This window comes from Chionomys nivalis, chromosome 18 (genome assembly GCF_950005125.1).
Source record: "Chionomys nivalis chromosome 18, mChiNiv1.1, whole genome shotgun sequence".
NCBI lineage: Eukaryota > Metazoa > Chordata > Mammalia > Rodentia > Cricetidae > Chionomys > Chionomys nivalis.
The window spans coordinates 29,121,764-29,137,986 of record NC_080103.1 but is presented as its reverse complement, the minus strand read 5'-3'; the positions used below and the strand labels follow the sequence as shown (position 1 = coordinate 29,137,986).

Below are 16,223 nucleotides of genomic sequence, written 5' to 3'. Positions count from 1 at the left end.
AAATGAAAAAACACACAATACTTACCAGCTCCCACAGTTCTGCCCCATCATAAATTCCTCTTGCTTGCCTCCCCTGCCCCAGTAGAAAATTTTTTGCGTTTTCCTACAGCAGAAATGAGATTTGGGGGATAAATTGATTTTAGGAAAAGATCCACATTATTGATTGGGTGACTGCCCATTCGTTTTGGCAAGCAAACACAGAACTGACTGAGATATTCATCATGGCTGTTCTCTTGCCCTTAACATCTGTCAGGATCTACAGTTAAATAAGCAAAATCAAAAACTTTGAAGGTTTAATCTTTTTTTCTTTTTGTTTAAATATTCATCCAAGAATAATCAAATTTGATCCCTGCCTAATTCAGGCTCTTATTGTCTTTTCCTAAATATCTCTCAAGAACAGGAGACAAAAACCAACTTTTCTGAAGCATGATCTCAGACTCTTTTTGAAGTATATTTTTAATCATGTGTGTAGGTGGTGCCCATGTGCAGGTGCCTGCAGAGGCCCTGGTGTCAGACCTCCTGGATCTGAGGTTACAAGGGATTATGGGCTCTCTTCCATTTTATTCCCAGACAGATCTCAAAGCCCACCCCAGTGCCACACCTCTTCCTTCAAGGACACACCTTCTAGTCCTTCTTAAAACAGTTCACTAACTTCAGATCAAGCATTTGAATGCTCTCAGCTGCTTCTCCAGCGCCATGCCTGCCTGCTGCTGTGCTCCCCACCATGATGGTCACGAGTTCAGTCTCTGCAACTGTAAGCCAGCCCCCAGTTAAATCATTTATAAGTTGCCGTGGCTTTGGTGTCTCTTCTCAGCTTTAGAGCGGTCCCTATGACAGAACCCTTTATAGATTCTTATGCTTACCCATATTAACTCCCATCTGTATTCACGTAGTTAACAGAGGTCACGATTCCCACGGCAGAGAAAGGAACATTCAGTATCCTTCTTTCTGAGCCTGGGTTACTTGACATAAAATAATGTTTTCCAGTTCCATCCATTCTCCTACAAATTTCATAACTTTGGTTTTCTTTATGGATGAGTAAAATTCATTTTCTTTATCCGTTCGGCTGCTGGCAGACATGAGGACTCACTCCATTTCCTTTCTACTGTGAAAGGAATTGCCCTCAGCATAGACACACAAGTGTCTTGACAGGAGGACATGGCATCCTGACAAACCTCCACATCAATACTACAGTGGCTACATTAGTTGATGCCCCTACCAACAGTGCACATGCTCCTCTTCCCCACATCTTTACCAGACTTCTTGTCACCTGTTTCCTGCATGTATTTCTGATGGCAAAAGATGTAGAACACCTCTCAAATACTTGTTGGCCATGTATATTTCTTTTTTATATATATTTGTATTTCTTCTGCTTAGATCATTGGCCCATTGATTTCTTTGGTGTCTGATTTTTGCTGCTCTTTATATATTCTAGATATTAATCCCCTTGTGATTTCAGATTCCTGAAAGTGACGAGCTTCCTGTGCAGGTGACTGACTCAGGGTGTGGCCTCTGTGGGCATGGGGAGATCGGAATAAAAGTATGACACAATCTTATTTCACTAAGCCCTATAAAATTCCTCCAGAATAGAATAACAGAGGGTTCTGCCTAAAGTTTTCCATCCAGCCCTTAGGCATAACGAGTGCTTTCTTGGTAGAAGAGAATGCTGGAGTCCTACTCCCTTATAAAGATTGATTTAACCTTCAGCCCGTGTCTCTCTTTGCCCTGTGTCCTTGGACATTGCTCAATGAATGTCTGTCACAAAGTCAGACAGCTGACATTCCCATCCCAGCTTTGCCACCCATTAGCCATGTGGCAAGTGATCTCCCTGAGCCTGGAGCCTCATTTTAAAATAGGAATAATAGCACTTATCACTCAACACCTCTCAGATAAATAAGATGAAATGCTTTTGTCTATGGGCAAATATTAGCTACTGCTATTACAATGATCAGAAAGACAAAGAAATGTAAGCCATGCGTTCAGTGCCAGGCTTGTCTACTTAAGCTCTCCAACTGAATGGTGACATTAAGGGGCTGATAGCATCCGAACACATAATAACGTGGTGGACGGTAATTGGGGTTCACGACATCAAACTGCACCTAAAGAATAGGTAGGGAAAAGAAAACAAAGTCAATTGCAGCGCTTCCTGGTCTCTGCTTTGACCCGAGTTTCACCGGGCTTCACTGCCTTCCTCTAAAGAATAGGGACTGTCCACCCAGGGTCACAGAACGCCTGATCACACTTTCACAGGCGCCCTCCTTTCTCTTGCATAACTGCTGAGGTCAAAATGGACACCTTCCTGAAATTAAATAGTGTCATTTCTGAATGGGATCCAAAACAGGAGCTGCATTCCCCAGACGTCCAAGGATAGCACCAAGAGCTCCCAGGGACCTAGCATTTCAAAATCGGCACCTTAACACCTTTGATTTTTGCCAAGACCTAAGATTCCAAGGTCGTGACAGAAGGCTGAAAGTGGAACTTAGGGAGGGGAGGGGAGCTTAATGTAAATATTCTGCTGTAAGGGTTCTTAAGTAACCGCAGGACTACAGAAGCCATTATTATTACCTAAAGCCAAGCAGAGGGAGCATGACAAACAATTGGCCTGGCACTTCTGCCCCAGTGTGTGTGTGTTTCTCTCTCTCTCTCCTCTCTCTCTCTCTCTCTCTCTCTCTCTCTCTCTCTCTCTCTCTCTCTCTCTCTCTCTCTCTCTCTCTCTCTCTCTCTCGTAAGCTCTGAGGCCAGCGTGAGGCAAACTAAGTGAGGTAACTTTAAGCATACAGACTCACAACACACAGTGCGTGCTGCAGGAACCCAGGCTGCTCTGCTACTCCGCACGGCAGTTCCCTGTGCTACTCCGGGAAAATAATGACTTGGGTAAGGAACAGTTAATAAGAAAATGCGCCTCGCTAACCGTGCACAGAACAACAAAGAGCTGGCAGCCCCTGAAGGAAAAGGGCTTGTGCGGCTGCCGTTCAAACTTGTCAGTCAACTCCTGCCAACAGCCTCAGCGTCTGCCTCCCCAGCACACCCTCATTACATGTGTCTGTCTGGCCTCGTCTGTGCCTCAGCTCAGAGACGCTCCTGACAAGCCGGGGCTCTCTTCCTTTCTCCCTGGTGCAAAGAGCGGATTTCTCTCCACGTCTCTTCTGTCACCTCTGCCTCCTCTCTCCAAGGAGGCACCTTGATTTATGGTAGCTTGGGACTTCCTTCGGCATCTGCCTGTCCTTGACTTCTAGAATGGAAGAAGCTGAGCTGGTGAAGGGAAGACTCCAGGCCATCACAGTAAGTCTGCTTAGTTTTAAATCATTAAGGTGGTTGCTTAGATGAGCAGCACCGTTGCTAGCTGTCCTTGTCTCCCAGTCCTCCTAAGTGGAAAAACAGAACTGTCAGCTTTTGTGGCCTCCTCTCTGTTTCTCTTAACCCTTGTGACCCCCTGTGACACTGGGGCTTCGGAACCTGAGATCAAGGGAGATGCTTCTGGATTTTACGGTTGGTGTTTGTGTTTTAAACAGCCATCGAGAGGTTTTTTCTTAAGGACTTTGTAAATCTCCCTCACCTTCTGTGGAGATTAGAAACGTAGTTTTTCCTTCAGGTTCCTTCGCCTGACAAAAATTTTTAATAGCTACCCAATCATAAAACTTTTCAAAGCAATGAATATAACCCCCAGAAGTTAATTTTCTTAAGAAGGAGACCAAAAGGAAGAAAATCTGAAACTTTTTCATTCTTAGTGATAGAGTATACTTGAGAAAACCTAACCGGATTAAAGCAAAGCTTGGTATCTACTCAAGCGAAGTGTTAAACCGGAGGAAAGTGGGGAAGGCACGGACCTGCGTAGTTCTCAGAGATCAGTTTTCCAGGGCAGACACAGCCTGAATAAGATCTCAATAAAGGAAAGCCATGCAATAGATGGATTGGAAAATACTTTCCTAATGCCAGGAAGAAAATTAGTACATTTTATGTTTGTTCCGGGAAAGAGTCAAAGCAAGAAATGAATTACTTTTCTTAACTGATACCATTCTTTTGCTTTTTGCTTCCAAAATGTTGTATCTGGCAGTTACCTGGAAGTCCCTGGCCCAATCATCCGTCATCGTTAGCTGTAACTTGCGATAGCATTTTTGAGGAGAAGCAACTTCGCAAGTCCACACCCCTATGTGTCACCTTTTCTGCCACTGAAATCAACTGTCAAAAAAGAAGTAAATCCTTTCCTCAGAGCTGATACTAAATCCTAGGAGGCAGGAGGCTATTCCTCTGTGCTCTTCAAAGTCTCGTATTAATTAAACTAATTCTAATTAAGGATTTTTTTTCTAACTCGGTGAATATAGTGGGGTTTTTTTCTACACAGAAAAGATTCAATTAACAAAAATATTTTCTTCATCAGTGAAAAGAAGCCAAGAGTCCAGAGATAAGATTGGCACTTTTCTATAGAAACTACTTTTTAATTTCTGAATTGAGTTACTGTATTTTCCCAAAAAAAAAAAAAAAAAAAAAAAAAAAAAAAAAAAAAAAAAAAAAAAAAACCTTGGGCTGGATTTTTGTTTTGTTTTGTTGTTAAATCCAACCCCGGTTTCAGCTGTCCTTCTTGAAGGGACAGGAACTGCTCTGCGCTCTGTTGTTCTTGGCATGGTCTTTGCACATTACAGCTGTCGTCTAAAGGTTACTTCACTGCCCAGAGTTGTTCAGAACTAGGCTCCTTTCCCCCACCCCAAAGATAACCAGATGAAACCACGCATTCATCGAAGCTCGCTTCTCCCCTGTTTCTGCTACTCAAGTGAGGAACATCTTACTTTAAAGTCTTGTTAGGTATGGTTAGTAGCTCAGACCATTTAGTGAAGAAGCACAAGGTCCAAACAGACTGCTGATACAGTTACCCAGAGAGCCTGGGAGTTCTCACTGAGGGTTCAAATGTAACAGAGATAGAAGGTAGATTGAAACGCCTTAAAAGGGATTGAGTGGGTTGGTTCCTGAATACAGAGATATTTTTAATGATTAAAAATAATAAACTTTTTTTTTGATGATCCTATGAGCCCAAACGTATTCCATTAGAGTTAATTAAGTCTTTGAAGTAAGGTCGCAAAATTTAGCTTGAAAGTAAAATTCTTGCTTAAAGCCTGCAGGGCAAAAACTGGCAGAAGTTTATAGGAACGAGTTTCCATTAGCCCACACCTCACGGGGCTCAGAGTATTTGTCACCACCTAGAGGGGAAGTGAAGCAGTGCTGTGTCCATGGAAACAACACAACCGCTCTCCTCCCGGGCACCCTGGGAAATGCCAGCTTTCTCCACCCTGGCCTTGCCCAGGAAGCCGCCCCAGCTATTCTTTCTACCTAGGAAAAGAAAACACGCAGTACACAGGGAATTAACTGTCAAGGGTTATCTCGTTTCTAAACGACATTAAAATTATGGGACCCCAATCCAGACCAAATCATTTAGCCATGCTCCTACAGTAAAATACTTTCTAGATACTTCAAAGACCGCACCAGGAGCGTTTTCCTAGGGCAAAAAGACACAGCAACACACAGACTTCATTGGGTAAGGAAAGAAAGCAAAAACAAACTTTGACTCTGCAAGAACAGTTCGGTATTTTTTTTTATTAAATTGTAATCCTCTAACTCCTAGCAATAAAATAAAATAAACTCCATTATTATACTTACTCCACAGGGTTTCAACTGACTGTGAATAATTGAAAAAATTCATCTGCACATAATTTGGCTGAACCAAGTGACAATATTACTGTAAAAATATTTTAACCCTGTGATGATGCCATTCCTTTCTCATACCAGCAAATTTAATTTTAAGATTATTCATAAATTTTCTCAAAGATTTAAAACAATGAAGGCCAAATTTTGAGAGTCCTCAGGAAGAATAATGTAAAGGAGGGTATTTGGGTCTGAATGCTCCAAATAGACACTTTTATTTCATTATCTTCACATTCTGTTTCCATCGCTCCACCCCATAGCACCTCCTCACTGCTAAATTAATGAGCAAAATACTCTTTAGCCAATGAGTTCCATTTCCAACCGTGATCTGAAAACAGGGCAAATTTACACTGACTAAATATTATGCTTTGGACCTCAAAAGTTTCTTGTTAGTGTAAATTTAGCAAATAACTGATTTTTATACAAAAAAAAATGCAGTTGAAATAGACCTTTAATTCCTCCCCACCCCCTTTTTTTTAAATGAGGTTCCGCTATGTAGCCCTGGGTGACTTGGAAGTCACCGTGTGGACGAGGCAGGCCTTGAACTCACAGAGATCGGCCTGCTTCTGCCTCCCAAGTGCTGGGATTAAAGGCGTGCACCACCACATTCAGCTTGAAATGGATATTTAGTGTTACTGGAAATGGCGATACCAATTTCTCTAGTACTTTGAGAGGTGTGCAGGATGGCATGTCACACTGACAGACAGAGCTCTACAAAGTTACTCTCTGGAAGTAAACACAGTCCAGTTCCTGGAGAACAGAGAGATCCCCCTTAGCTGAGTAACATTTAGTTGGTCCACATCCCCTTCCATGGGGAACATATTGCCGTATTTTATTTCCTCTGGGTATGCTGGGACACACAGCACCTGACGTAGCACTGCTCAAGTGGAAGTACTGGATCTTAAACATCTGGAGATTATAGATGTGGGAACACAGGATGTTTCTGGGCAATGTTCTGATGAATTCTGGGAACTAATGTACATTTGCAGAGACCCAACCAGGACATGAGAGGTGATGAGTTAGCCGGTATGCTTATTCTCTCTTGAAGGCTTAACTTTGATGGTTAAGGATGTGCCTGTCAACTCATCCGCTCACACCTTTCTTCAAAGTCTGATCTTATATTGAGTCTTATGCATTGAATTTGCAAGCTTTATGAGGAGAAATTGGGGGCATCAGGTAGGAAGATGGAAAAGCGCTGCAGCTGTGAGTGGAATGGTTTGGGGGGGACCTCCTGAGGGAGCGACACCTGGGCACAGCCATGAAAGAGGTGGGCTCTGTCAAAAGTTAAACCCCAGCAGGAATCCTAAGCCAAAGCACCTGCCAAGGCCTCCCTCCATCTGGCAAGGGGCCACAGAAAGTCCTGACGTTGCAATCTGAGCAACGGAGCCAGATTTGCAGGCCAAAGCTGCCCATGACGCAAAATAACACAGAACACAGCTCTCTCACGTGGCCTGGATCCACTCCCTAGTTCTTCCCACTCCCGGTGAATATTTTCTTGACTTGTAAATACAGGAACTTGGGAGGCAAGAAGTTCTTGCGTAAAATTGAGGAAATCTCCCCATCTTAGAAATGCATATAAAATCGTAACCTAATACTAAGTTTCGATAGCTCTTTAGTTCAGAGTACCTGTCCCTGGATACTCCCACTCACCGTGTTCTGGTTTCGTCAATATTTGTGATCGTCTAGCAGTCAGTAAAGTAACTGATCACCCAGAATCAGGACGTCCTGTTGAAAGGTGAGGGCCCCAGTACACAACCGAAATGCAAGGACCCAATATTTGAGATTTCAAGGGAGTGACATCAGAATGTTAGAATCAGAGCTGGCCCCTTCTGGGCACACTGTCTCTTGTGACATCACAGGCCACATGCCCCCAAATGCCACTCCTTTTGTATGTTCCAGGCCCAGCATATCCACCTTCTCTGCTCATTCTACCTATACAAAGGAAACAGCGAGCCCCAGAGCAAGCAAGCCTGGTGATTGATTAACTGTACCTCTTAATTGTGTTTGGGCCGCTGTATTGCATAGAAGTCCAAAGACTTCAAGTGTGGAATGCACATACATTGTGTGCACTGTGAACCAGCATACCTCTGAGTTAAGACATAGCTATAAAAACAGCTTCTGTTTTGTCAGGAGTGTGAAGACACAGCAATCTCCTAAAGAGCCCTTGAGCCAGAATGTTCAAACAATGAAGCTCTGCTGTTTTCCATGGTCCTGTACCAAGCTTACATGTTCCTTCCAGAGAAGGCCGTGTTTCTTTGCCAAACATAACAGCCCACCCATCCAGGAGGTTGTGTGATGAGGTACAATAATTCTGATAGCTCATTAAGGAAACTTCTTTCTGATAGTGGGAAAGTTTTTCCAGTGTGCTACCGAATGATAAAACCACTCTGCTAGATGCTCTACTGACAGGATTTTCTGGCCCTCAACTGGATGGACTAAAAAAAAAATATATATGCTTCTTTAGAAAACGGTGATTAGGATAAACTCTAATATCCAATGTTTAATTACAGACTCAACAAATGTCGCCTATCTCAGTGCTAATATTGAAACCGAATTTCCACTTCCCCATCTCTAAGTCTCAACCCTTACTCACCATGTGTGTTTCATGTGGGGCAAGAAGCACCCTTGGTGATTTCTTCACTGAACCTCACTTTCCAACACACGATTCCTCTACCACCTGTAGGGTCCTTCCTTGGTCCGCTATGACGAGAGTGGGCAGAGAGGGCCTGGTGCCATTTCAAAAGCACTTGGTACTGGTCTAGGAAGGTGTGAAGGACTCAAAGTCAACTCTCAAGGTAGATACTCCGTTTCCTCCGCCCCATCCCACATCCATTGCAGTCATTTCCTGCCTTCCAGAACTTAGTAAATCCAGGATATCTTTGTATCTTTCAGAGATCCCAGCAATGAACTCAACAGTAGCTGATATACCAAAATAGTAATAACAATAACAACAACAATAATAATAATAAAAATAATAATAACAATGGGTGACTGAGTGAGCAAATACTGTTCAAGCTCTGAAGGGGGAGGAGCAAGCTAATGATCACGTGGCCCACTAATACATGTGTTTTCCACTCAAGACCCAGCCATAACTTGTTTGTGTTTGTTAGTCGTCCATATTTGTGTGGTCATCGTTAGACAGAGGAGCCAAAGAACAAGCCGAAACTGCTAGAATGTCCTGTAAGGTTAGGAAACAAGATTAACTTTGCAGCATGAAATGAGATTTAGAAAACTGGAGCTTTTGAGCTTATTCTGTAAGGAGCGACAACCCGAAGCCCTACTGCCATGGCCGATGTAAAGATGAGGGTACTGGGGCTGGAGAGACGGCTCAGCAGTTCAGAGCACAGACTGCTCTTCTAGAGAACTTGGGTTAGATTCGCAGCATCCACATGGTGATTCACAACCATCCTTAACTCCCTTTCCAGAGAATCCGATACCCTCTTCTAGAACCTGCAGGCACTATACACATGAAACACAGACATGAATGCAAGCAAAACACCCACACACATTTTTTAAAAGATACAAAAAATAAATAAATAAAAATCAGCCTATGTTATTTGTTTAAGTAAGAGAAATTAAGATGCTCCTTAACCACATGTAGAAATCATCACAGGACCCAGCGAAAACAGAGATTTCTTTCCACACGCTGTCATCTGCTTCATGCATCTGTATCCAGTGTTTCTGGTGTGGTGGCTCTCCTGGATGTTCTTCCACGTGAGAACAATTCTCGGGGTTTGTTTCTTCTATTCGTTCCCCTTGACTCCAGACACTGAGGTCACACAATTTCACTTTGTGATCTTTCAACTTTCCTGAGAACATTTCTAACAACAAAATCCCAGTCCACTCTTACTTCATTCTTGAAAACTTGACACAGAACTCTATCTAGATGGTTTCATCTATATGCTTGTTGCATTTGGCTTCAGTTTTCTGTCTTCTTACAGAGGACACTAAATGAGCTGATTTCAGGGAGGTAACTCAGGTAGTGGGTTGTCTCCAAATAGACATTGTTGATTTTTAACCCCTAGAACCCACATTTAAAAATCCCTGTTGTAACAGGGTATATTTATAATCTTGGGAAGTTAGAAACAGACAGATCCTGGAGCTTCATGGCTAGTCAGCTCTAAACCAGTTGGCCACTGACTTTCATATGTACACACACACAACAGTCAATTTCAAATTAATATACATTTTCACAAACTTACAAAACAGTGTTGTCTGAATTAAGGTTTCATTGCTGTGAAGAGACACCATGACCATGGCAACTCTTGTAAAAGAAAGCATTTAATTGGGGCTGGTTCACAGTTTCAGAGGTCTAGTCCCTTATCGTCATGGCAGGAAGCATGGCAGCGTGCAGGCAGACATGGTGCTGGAGAAGGAGCTGAGAGTTCTATCTACCTGCCATCCAGATGGGCAGACAGCAGGAAGTAAATGTCACACTAGACCTGGCTTGAGCATTTGAGACCTCAAGGCCTGGACCCCTAGTGACACACTTCCTCCAACAAAGCCAAGTCTACTCCAACAAGGCTACACCTACAAATAGAGCCCCTCCCTATGAGTCTATGGGGGCCATTTTCTTTCACACAGCAAGTGTGTTTGATTTTTTTTTTTTTTTTTTTTTTTTTTTTTTTTTTTTGAGCTGTGATACCTGAGAGGACAACGAAGGGAACGAAAGGTTCATTACAGCTCAGAGTTTCAGGAGTGTGGTCCTCTATTGCTTGGCCTCCTACCCTTGGGCATAGCATCATGATAGCAGAGGTGTGAGTCTTCACAGGCCTTTCACCAGCAGCCTGCCTCTCTCTAGCCTGATCTCCTGGAACTCACACCATCTCCTACATTAGCATCACCAGCTGAGGACCAAGCAATCACCACAGGAATCTGTGAGGAACATTTCATATTCACACCCTACAGTGAAGCTTTGTTTAAGGGCACGGGGAAACCACAAAATACTGCATTCCTGTGATCCAGGTATTCCTGGGTTCTTTCACATATATTATAGGAATAAAATGGTCCCAACCTCACAGAGATCTGAGGAGGATAAAGTAAGTTAATGTGTTTATGTGCATTAAGTGGATCCAGACGCAAACACTTGATCAGTGTTAGCCATGATTTGGGTTGTCATAGCCCTCGTCTCTGGATCTGGAAATAATTAAACCACACAGGCTCCGGGGGTGGGGGTGAGTTTCAAATATTTGGGTTTGTTGTTTTGAAGTGCTGAGGATGAACCAAGGCTTCACATATAATAGGCAAAGAGTAACATTAAGCTACGTCCTCACCCTGTCTTAATTTTCAGAACCAAACCCTGCCTCCCAGACATTCCTATCTAAATACAGCATCCCTCGTCTAAATACAGCTCATTCTGCAACGTTGCCAAGGAATAGTCAATGAATTTATCAGTCTTCAAATACTCATAATACATCTTTATACCTCTCCCAAAAATTGGGACATTTGCCATTTTATGTCTTTTGATACCTCTCACTTCATCCAAGATTCCATGGAGTTTACATCACACAAATTTTACAGTTTGTTTATAAACTTTTGTTCCCTCAAAATGAAGACCACCAAAGACTGAAACCCAGTGTAACTGTTGTAGGTTCCACTCCCTCTCAAGTACCAATTTCTCTTTAGGTACTCATGTCCTGCCCTTTCTAGGATCGAGATTTTTCTCCTACATTAAAAATATGAAAACAAAATATGGATAGAACAGTCTCATTTTATCTGTCATCTTAACACATGTACAATGCGTTTATCTTCAGTAGTTTTACTACCTCCATCATTTTGCCATCAGCATAATGTACCGCTCACACACACACACACGGTTGTTCTATGTTTCCCAGTTACATGTCATACTGAATTTTTGCAGTATTTATGCTACTAAAAATGGTTGTCCCTACCTTATCTTCTTGTTGTTGTTTTGTTGGTTAGTTGTTAGTTTTGGTTGTATAGTTTTTTTGCTATGGGGGGTCATTGGCAAGGTCCCAGTTAGATATTAAACTTCTTCATCTGGCTTGTTTTGTTTGTTTTCTCTCCTTCTCTTCCTTTCTGAGATGATTATTCATTGTGCTCAGATATTTCCATTCACTAATTACCCTTGTCTTGTGATCTGTCTTTACTATTGACATATTTGTTCCCTTTTAAGCGTTCATTTCCAGTATTGAGATCAAACCTTCCTGCAGGCTGGGCAACTGCTCCGCCACCGTGCTAGTCCTCCACCCACCTCGAGAATTTTTTAAGTCACTGTTTCCAAGAATTCTTTAAGTCTACTTTCACTAAAATCTAGTAAACTTCTTCATGGAGTCAGAATTGTCTTTAAGAAATGCCTGTTCGCTGCCAGACAGGGGTGGCACGTGCCTTTAAACCCAGCACTCGGGACGCAGAGACAGGAGGATCTCTGTGAGTTTGAGGCCAGCCAGGTTTATAGAGAGAGTTCTAAGACAGGCTCCAAAACTTCGCAGAGAAACCCCTGTCTCAAAAAACAGGAAAGAAAGGAAGAAAGAAAGAAAGAAAGAAAGAAGGAAGGAAGGAAGGAAGGAAGGAAGGAAGGAAGGAAAGAAAGAAAGAAAGAAAGAAAGAAAGAAAGAAAGAAAGAAAGAAAGAAAGAAAGAAAGAAAGAAAGAGTTCTTCCTGCTTCCTGAGAAAAGTTGCTTTACTGCTTAAGGTAAACTCTTGCTTGTAAAATGAAGTATTTGGACCATGTGAGAAATAAATCTCTTATATCTTACACAACCAAAGCCCAGTTACTGGTTTTTCTTAAGATTTATTTAGCTTTCTTCTTCTTTTTTTATTAAGAGTTTTTTATACAATTTTTTCTCAGTTTACACAGCTATCCTCAGTCCAAGTCCCTCACCCTCCTCCCACTTCCTCCACCTTCCCTACCACCCCCCACATCCCTATCCACTCCTCAGAAAGGGTAAGACTTCCCATGGGGGGTCAACAAAGTCTGACACTTCAAGGCAAGACCAAGGCCCTCCCCCCTATATCTAGCAAGGTATCCTTCAAAAAGAATGTGCTCTTAGAAACCAGTTCAAGTACTAGGGATAAATTCTAGTCCCACTGCCAGTGACCCCACAGATTGTCCAAGCCTCACAACTCTCCCCCACATACAGTGGGACTAGTTTGGTCCTATGCAGGTTCGCCTGCTATCAGTCCAGAATCAGTGAGCTCTCACTAGCTCAGGTCAGCTGATTCTGTGGGTATCACCATCATGGTCGTCACACCTTTGCTCATATTATCGCTCCTCCCTCTCTTGGGCTGTTCTCAGACAGCTCCACCCAGTGCTTCACTGTAGATCTCTGTATCTGCTCCCATCAGTTGCTGGTTAAAGGTTCTATATGACAATTAAGGTGGTCATCGGTCTGATTACACAAATGTCCCAACTTTTATCTCTAGCTTAGAATCTTCTTTTCAGCTCCCTCCATCCTTATTCCAAGCATCTAAGTCCTCCCTCCACCAAGTGGTCCCAAGGGCTCTTCCAACTCGATATGAGTCCCAGAGTCTTCTATCCTGAATGTCCTGTTTCTGTGACTGAATCTGCTCTTCTCTGTTCCTTAGCACTGTAACCACTTGATCTTTGCTTCCCCCTCCTCCATATTTCTCAGAACCCCTTCACTCTGCTGCTGCAGTCCAAACACTCACAGCCTTTTGTATTGTTGCAATAACCTAACCAGGCTTCCCTTTCAACTTCCCCACTACACAATGAAGCTATGTTCAGTTTCTAAAAACGGGATTTCAACAGCCCTTTTCTCCCTGAAAACGTTCCATTGTCTACTATCTCACACATAAATAACTGCCAAGGCCCTTGTCATGGCAATCCAGGGGTCTCCGTCAGCAACCTGTCCTTTTCCTGTTACTCTTCGCTGATTGCATGCTACTCTTCATAACAATTTAGATTCCATATCTGCTGTTTCAAATCCTGTACAGTGTTCCCATTTCAGACTCCAGGTCACACTGGGCTTTCACTTGATGCCCTCTCTCCCCATTTTTGAGTCTCCAGTCACAACCGACCCCACCCACTCAGATGCTGTCCCAGAACCTCTCCTAATACCGTCAGCTAGAAGCAACCTCTCCCTGTCTGTCCTCGGCCTCATGGCACCTTCCTTTTGCCTGAGCAATAACTGACACTGTGTTTCTCAGACTGCAGTTTCTCACCGAAATTCTTCTTCTTCTTCATGAGAATGTAAGCAGCTTAGAGAAAGTATTTCAGAAGCATATATTTATTTATTACAGCATATTTGTGATGTGTACGTGTGCATGCTGGCACACGCATGCCACCATGCACTTGTGGAGGTCAAAAGGCAATCTTCAGGAGTCACTTATCTCCTTCCATTTTATTAAGGCAAGGGTCTCCCTTGTCTCTGCCTGTCTCTGTCCCCCATCTCCCCATAGGAGCGATGGAATTACAAATGAGTGCCACCACATCTGGTTTTTGGTTTTTATTTTAAGGCAGAGTCTCACTCTGTAGCCCTGGCTACCAAGTAATGCACTGTGCTGACCAAGCTGTGCTCAAATTCACAGGGATCTGCTGCCTCTGCCTACCAAATACTAGGATTAAAGGCATGTGCCATCATATCTGGTCTAGTAGACTTTTTGTTGGTTTGTTGTTTGTTTTGTTTTGTCATTGTTTTTCTTTTTCTTTTCCTTTTCTTTTAAAACAGGTTTTCTCTGTGTAGTCCTGGCTGTCCTAGAACTCACTTATGTAGACCAGGCTGGCCTCAAACCCACAGACATCTGCCTGCCTCTGCCTCCTGAGTGCTGGGATTAAAATCATACATCACTACACCCTGCCTATGTTTTTTTTTTTTTTAAATGTGGGTTCTGGAGATAAAACTCAGGTCACCAAGCTCGTGTACTATGCACTTTTATCCACTAAACCATCTTGCCAAAACCTCAATAATTTTGAAACACTGCAAAACTACTGATATAAATATTACATTTGTACATAAGTATCTAAGTATTGGATAAATTAATAATAAAATAACAATATAAATCCTGCTTGGAAGAAACAACCATATGTGAATATTACCAATCAATAATTAATCAACATCTCCACAATACATTCTTAAGTATTGTGCTTACTTTTGTGAGGAATGAGGTAGAGGCAATATCATTGCGCACTAGCTGTTCATTTTGACTTTCAATTGTACAAAGTGGATAGATTAATTTTCCAAATAAGAGGTCATCTTTGACAGAATTGGAATTTGTGGCTTTCAACTGTTGAAGTGAGCTAAGTAAAGCAGCCAAGAACCCAGGCAGTTGCTCATTGAACGAAAGTCTAATTGAGCAAAAAGTCTAGTTGTGCATTGATGAAGTAATCAACAATGAAAGTCACTCGAAAGAGTCAAATTAATAAATGCTCAGCTTGCCAAGTCTCCTGCCAGGGCAACTGGGGGAAGCAGGTGGCATTTCACATCTATTTGCTTCACATTAGGTTGGAGAGGGTCTATCTAGCTGGTCACCTCTGTACAGCAGCAGTAGAGTTCCAGAAAAGTCTTAAGATCAACTCAGAGTTTATTTGATGATACTGAGACTAAATTATCCCCAGAATAGTTTTCAGTGATGCTTGTATTACTATCAGACTTAGGAAAGAAATGATAATCTACTGCTAATTAATGCCTTGTAAGAAAAAAAAACACTCCTATCTTAAAATAAGATCACGCCTGTAACATTATAAAATTACGTTCCCACCTGCCTTGACTGATGGGAGAGAGGCATCACATTGAAAAACACTGGTATTCCTAAGCAACACTTGTATAATCCCTGTGTTGTCAAAACACTTCAGAAGTCCCGCCTCTACCCATACCTTCCACTACTTGTTATTAACTCCAAGAGAAAATCAGCACAGACTGGTAGCCAGCGAGAATAGGGAGGGATTTCTGGGTTTGGCGGACACTCAGTCTCCTGTGCACCTCTCCGGGAGCTACTCCTGGAGAAGAGGGGAGCGATCACCCCTGGGAAACCACACTAATGACAGGTCCCATTTCTGGCTATCTGTCCTGAGGCTGCCTCCAAACCTTAGGGCTTCAGAATGCAGAGAACAAAGAGCTTGCTTAAGGAATTTCCTACTTGAGAAAAAGCTACAGTGGTTTGGTTAAGAGTGAAGTGGCTGATCTCAAGTTGTCTGGGTTCAAATCCTAGTTTGATCACTTAGTAGTTTTGAGAATCTGAGTAGTTACTCTCTCTAAACATCTATTCCCCCTTTTGTAAAAAGAAAATTATTATGGTATATCTTAGTTATTATAACTTATTAAGTGAAAGAGTGCCTCTGAGACACTTAACAAAATATTTGGCACAAACAAAATGCTACTAATATTTGCTCAAGGACAATAGAGAATTGATTCACAGAAGTTTAGAAAATTTTGTGACCAATGACTAGATTCCATTCCCCACCCTGCCAAAAAAAAAAAAAAAAAAACCTAAAAGTTAAAAAAGTGATTCTAAAGACCCAAACTTGTTTGTTGCCTAGTTGCTTTTTCCTGAAAGAACTATTTATAAAAGTTAAAAAAGCAATGTTGATGAAGTCATGTATTCTTCCT

General features: G+C 42.3%; 1 protein-coding gene across 1 annotated transcript in view; it reads left to right on the top strand.

Annotated features, from left to right (window-relative positions):
• Positions 1-2,791: 2,791 nt before the first annotated feature.
• Palmd (palmdelphin) overlaps positions 2,792-16,223 on the top strand; it is a 48,144-nt gene continuing 34,712 nt past the window's right edge. The window contains exon 1 of the mRNA XM_057794137.1: positions 2,792-3,282. Within this exon, the coding sequence (XP_057650120.1) occupies positions 3,238-3,282 (45 nt within the window). The 5' untranslated portion in view covers positions 2,792-3,237. The remainder of the gene's footprint in view (positions 3,283-16,223) is intronic.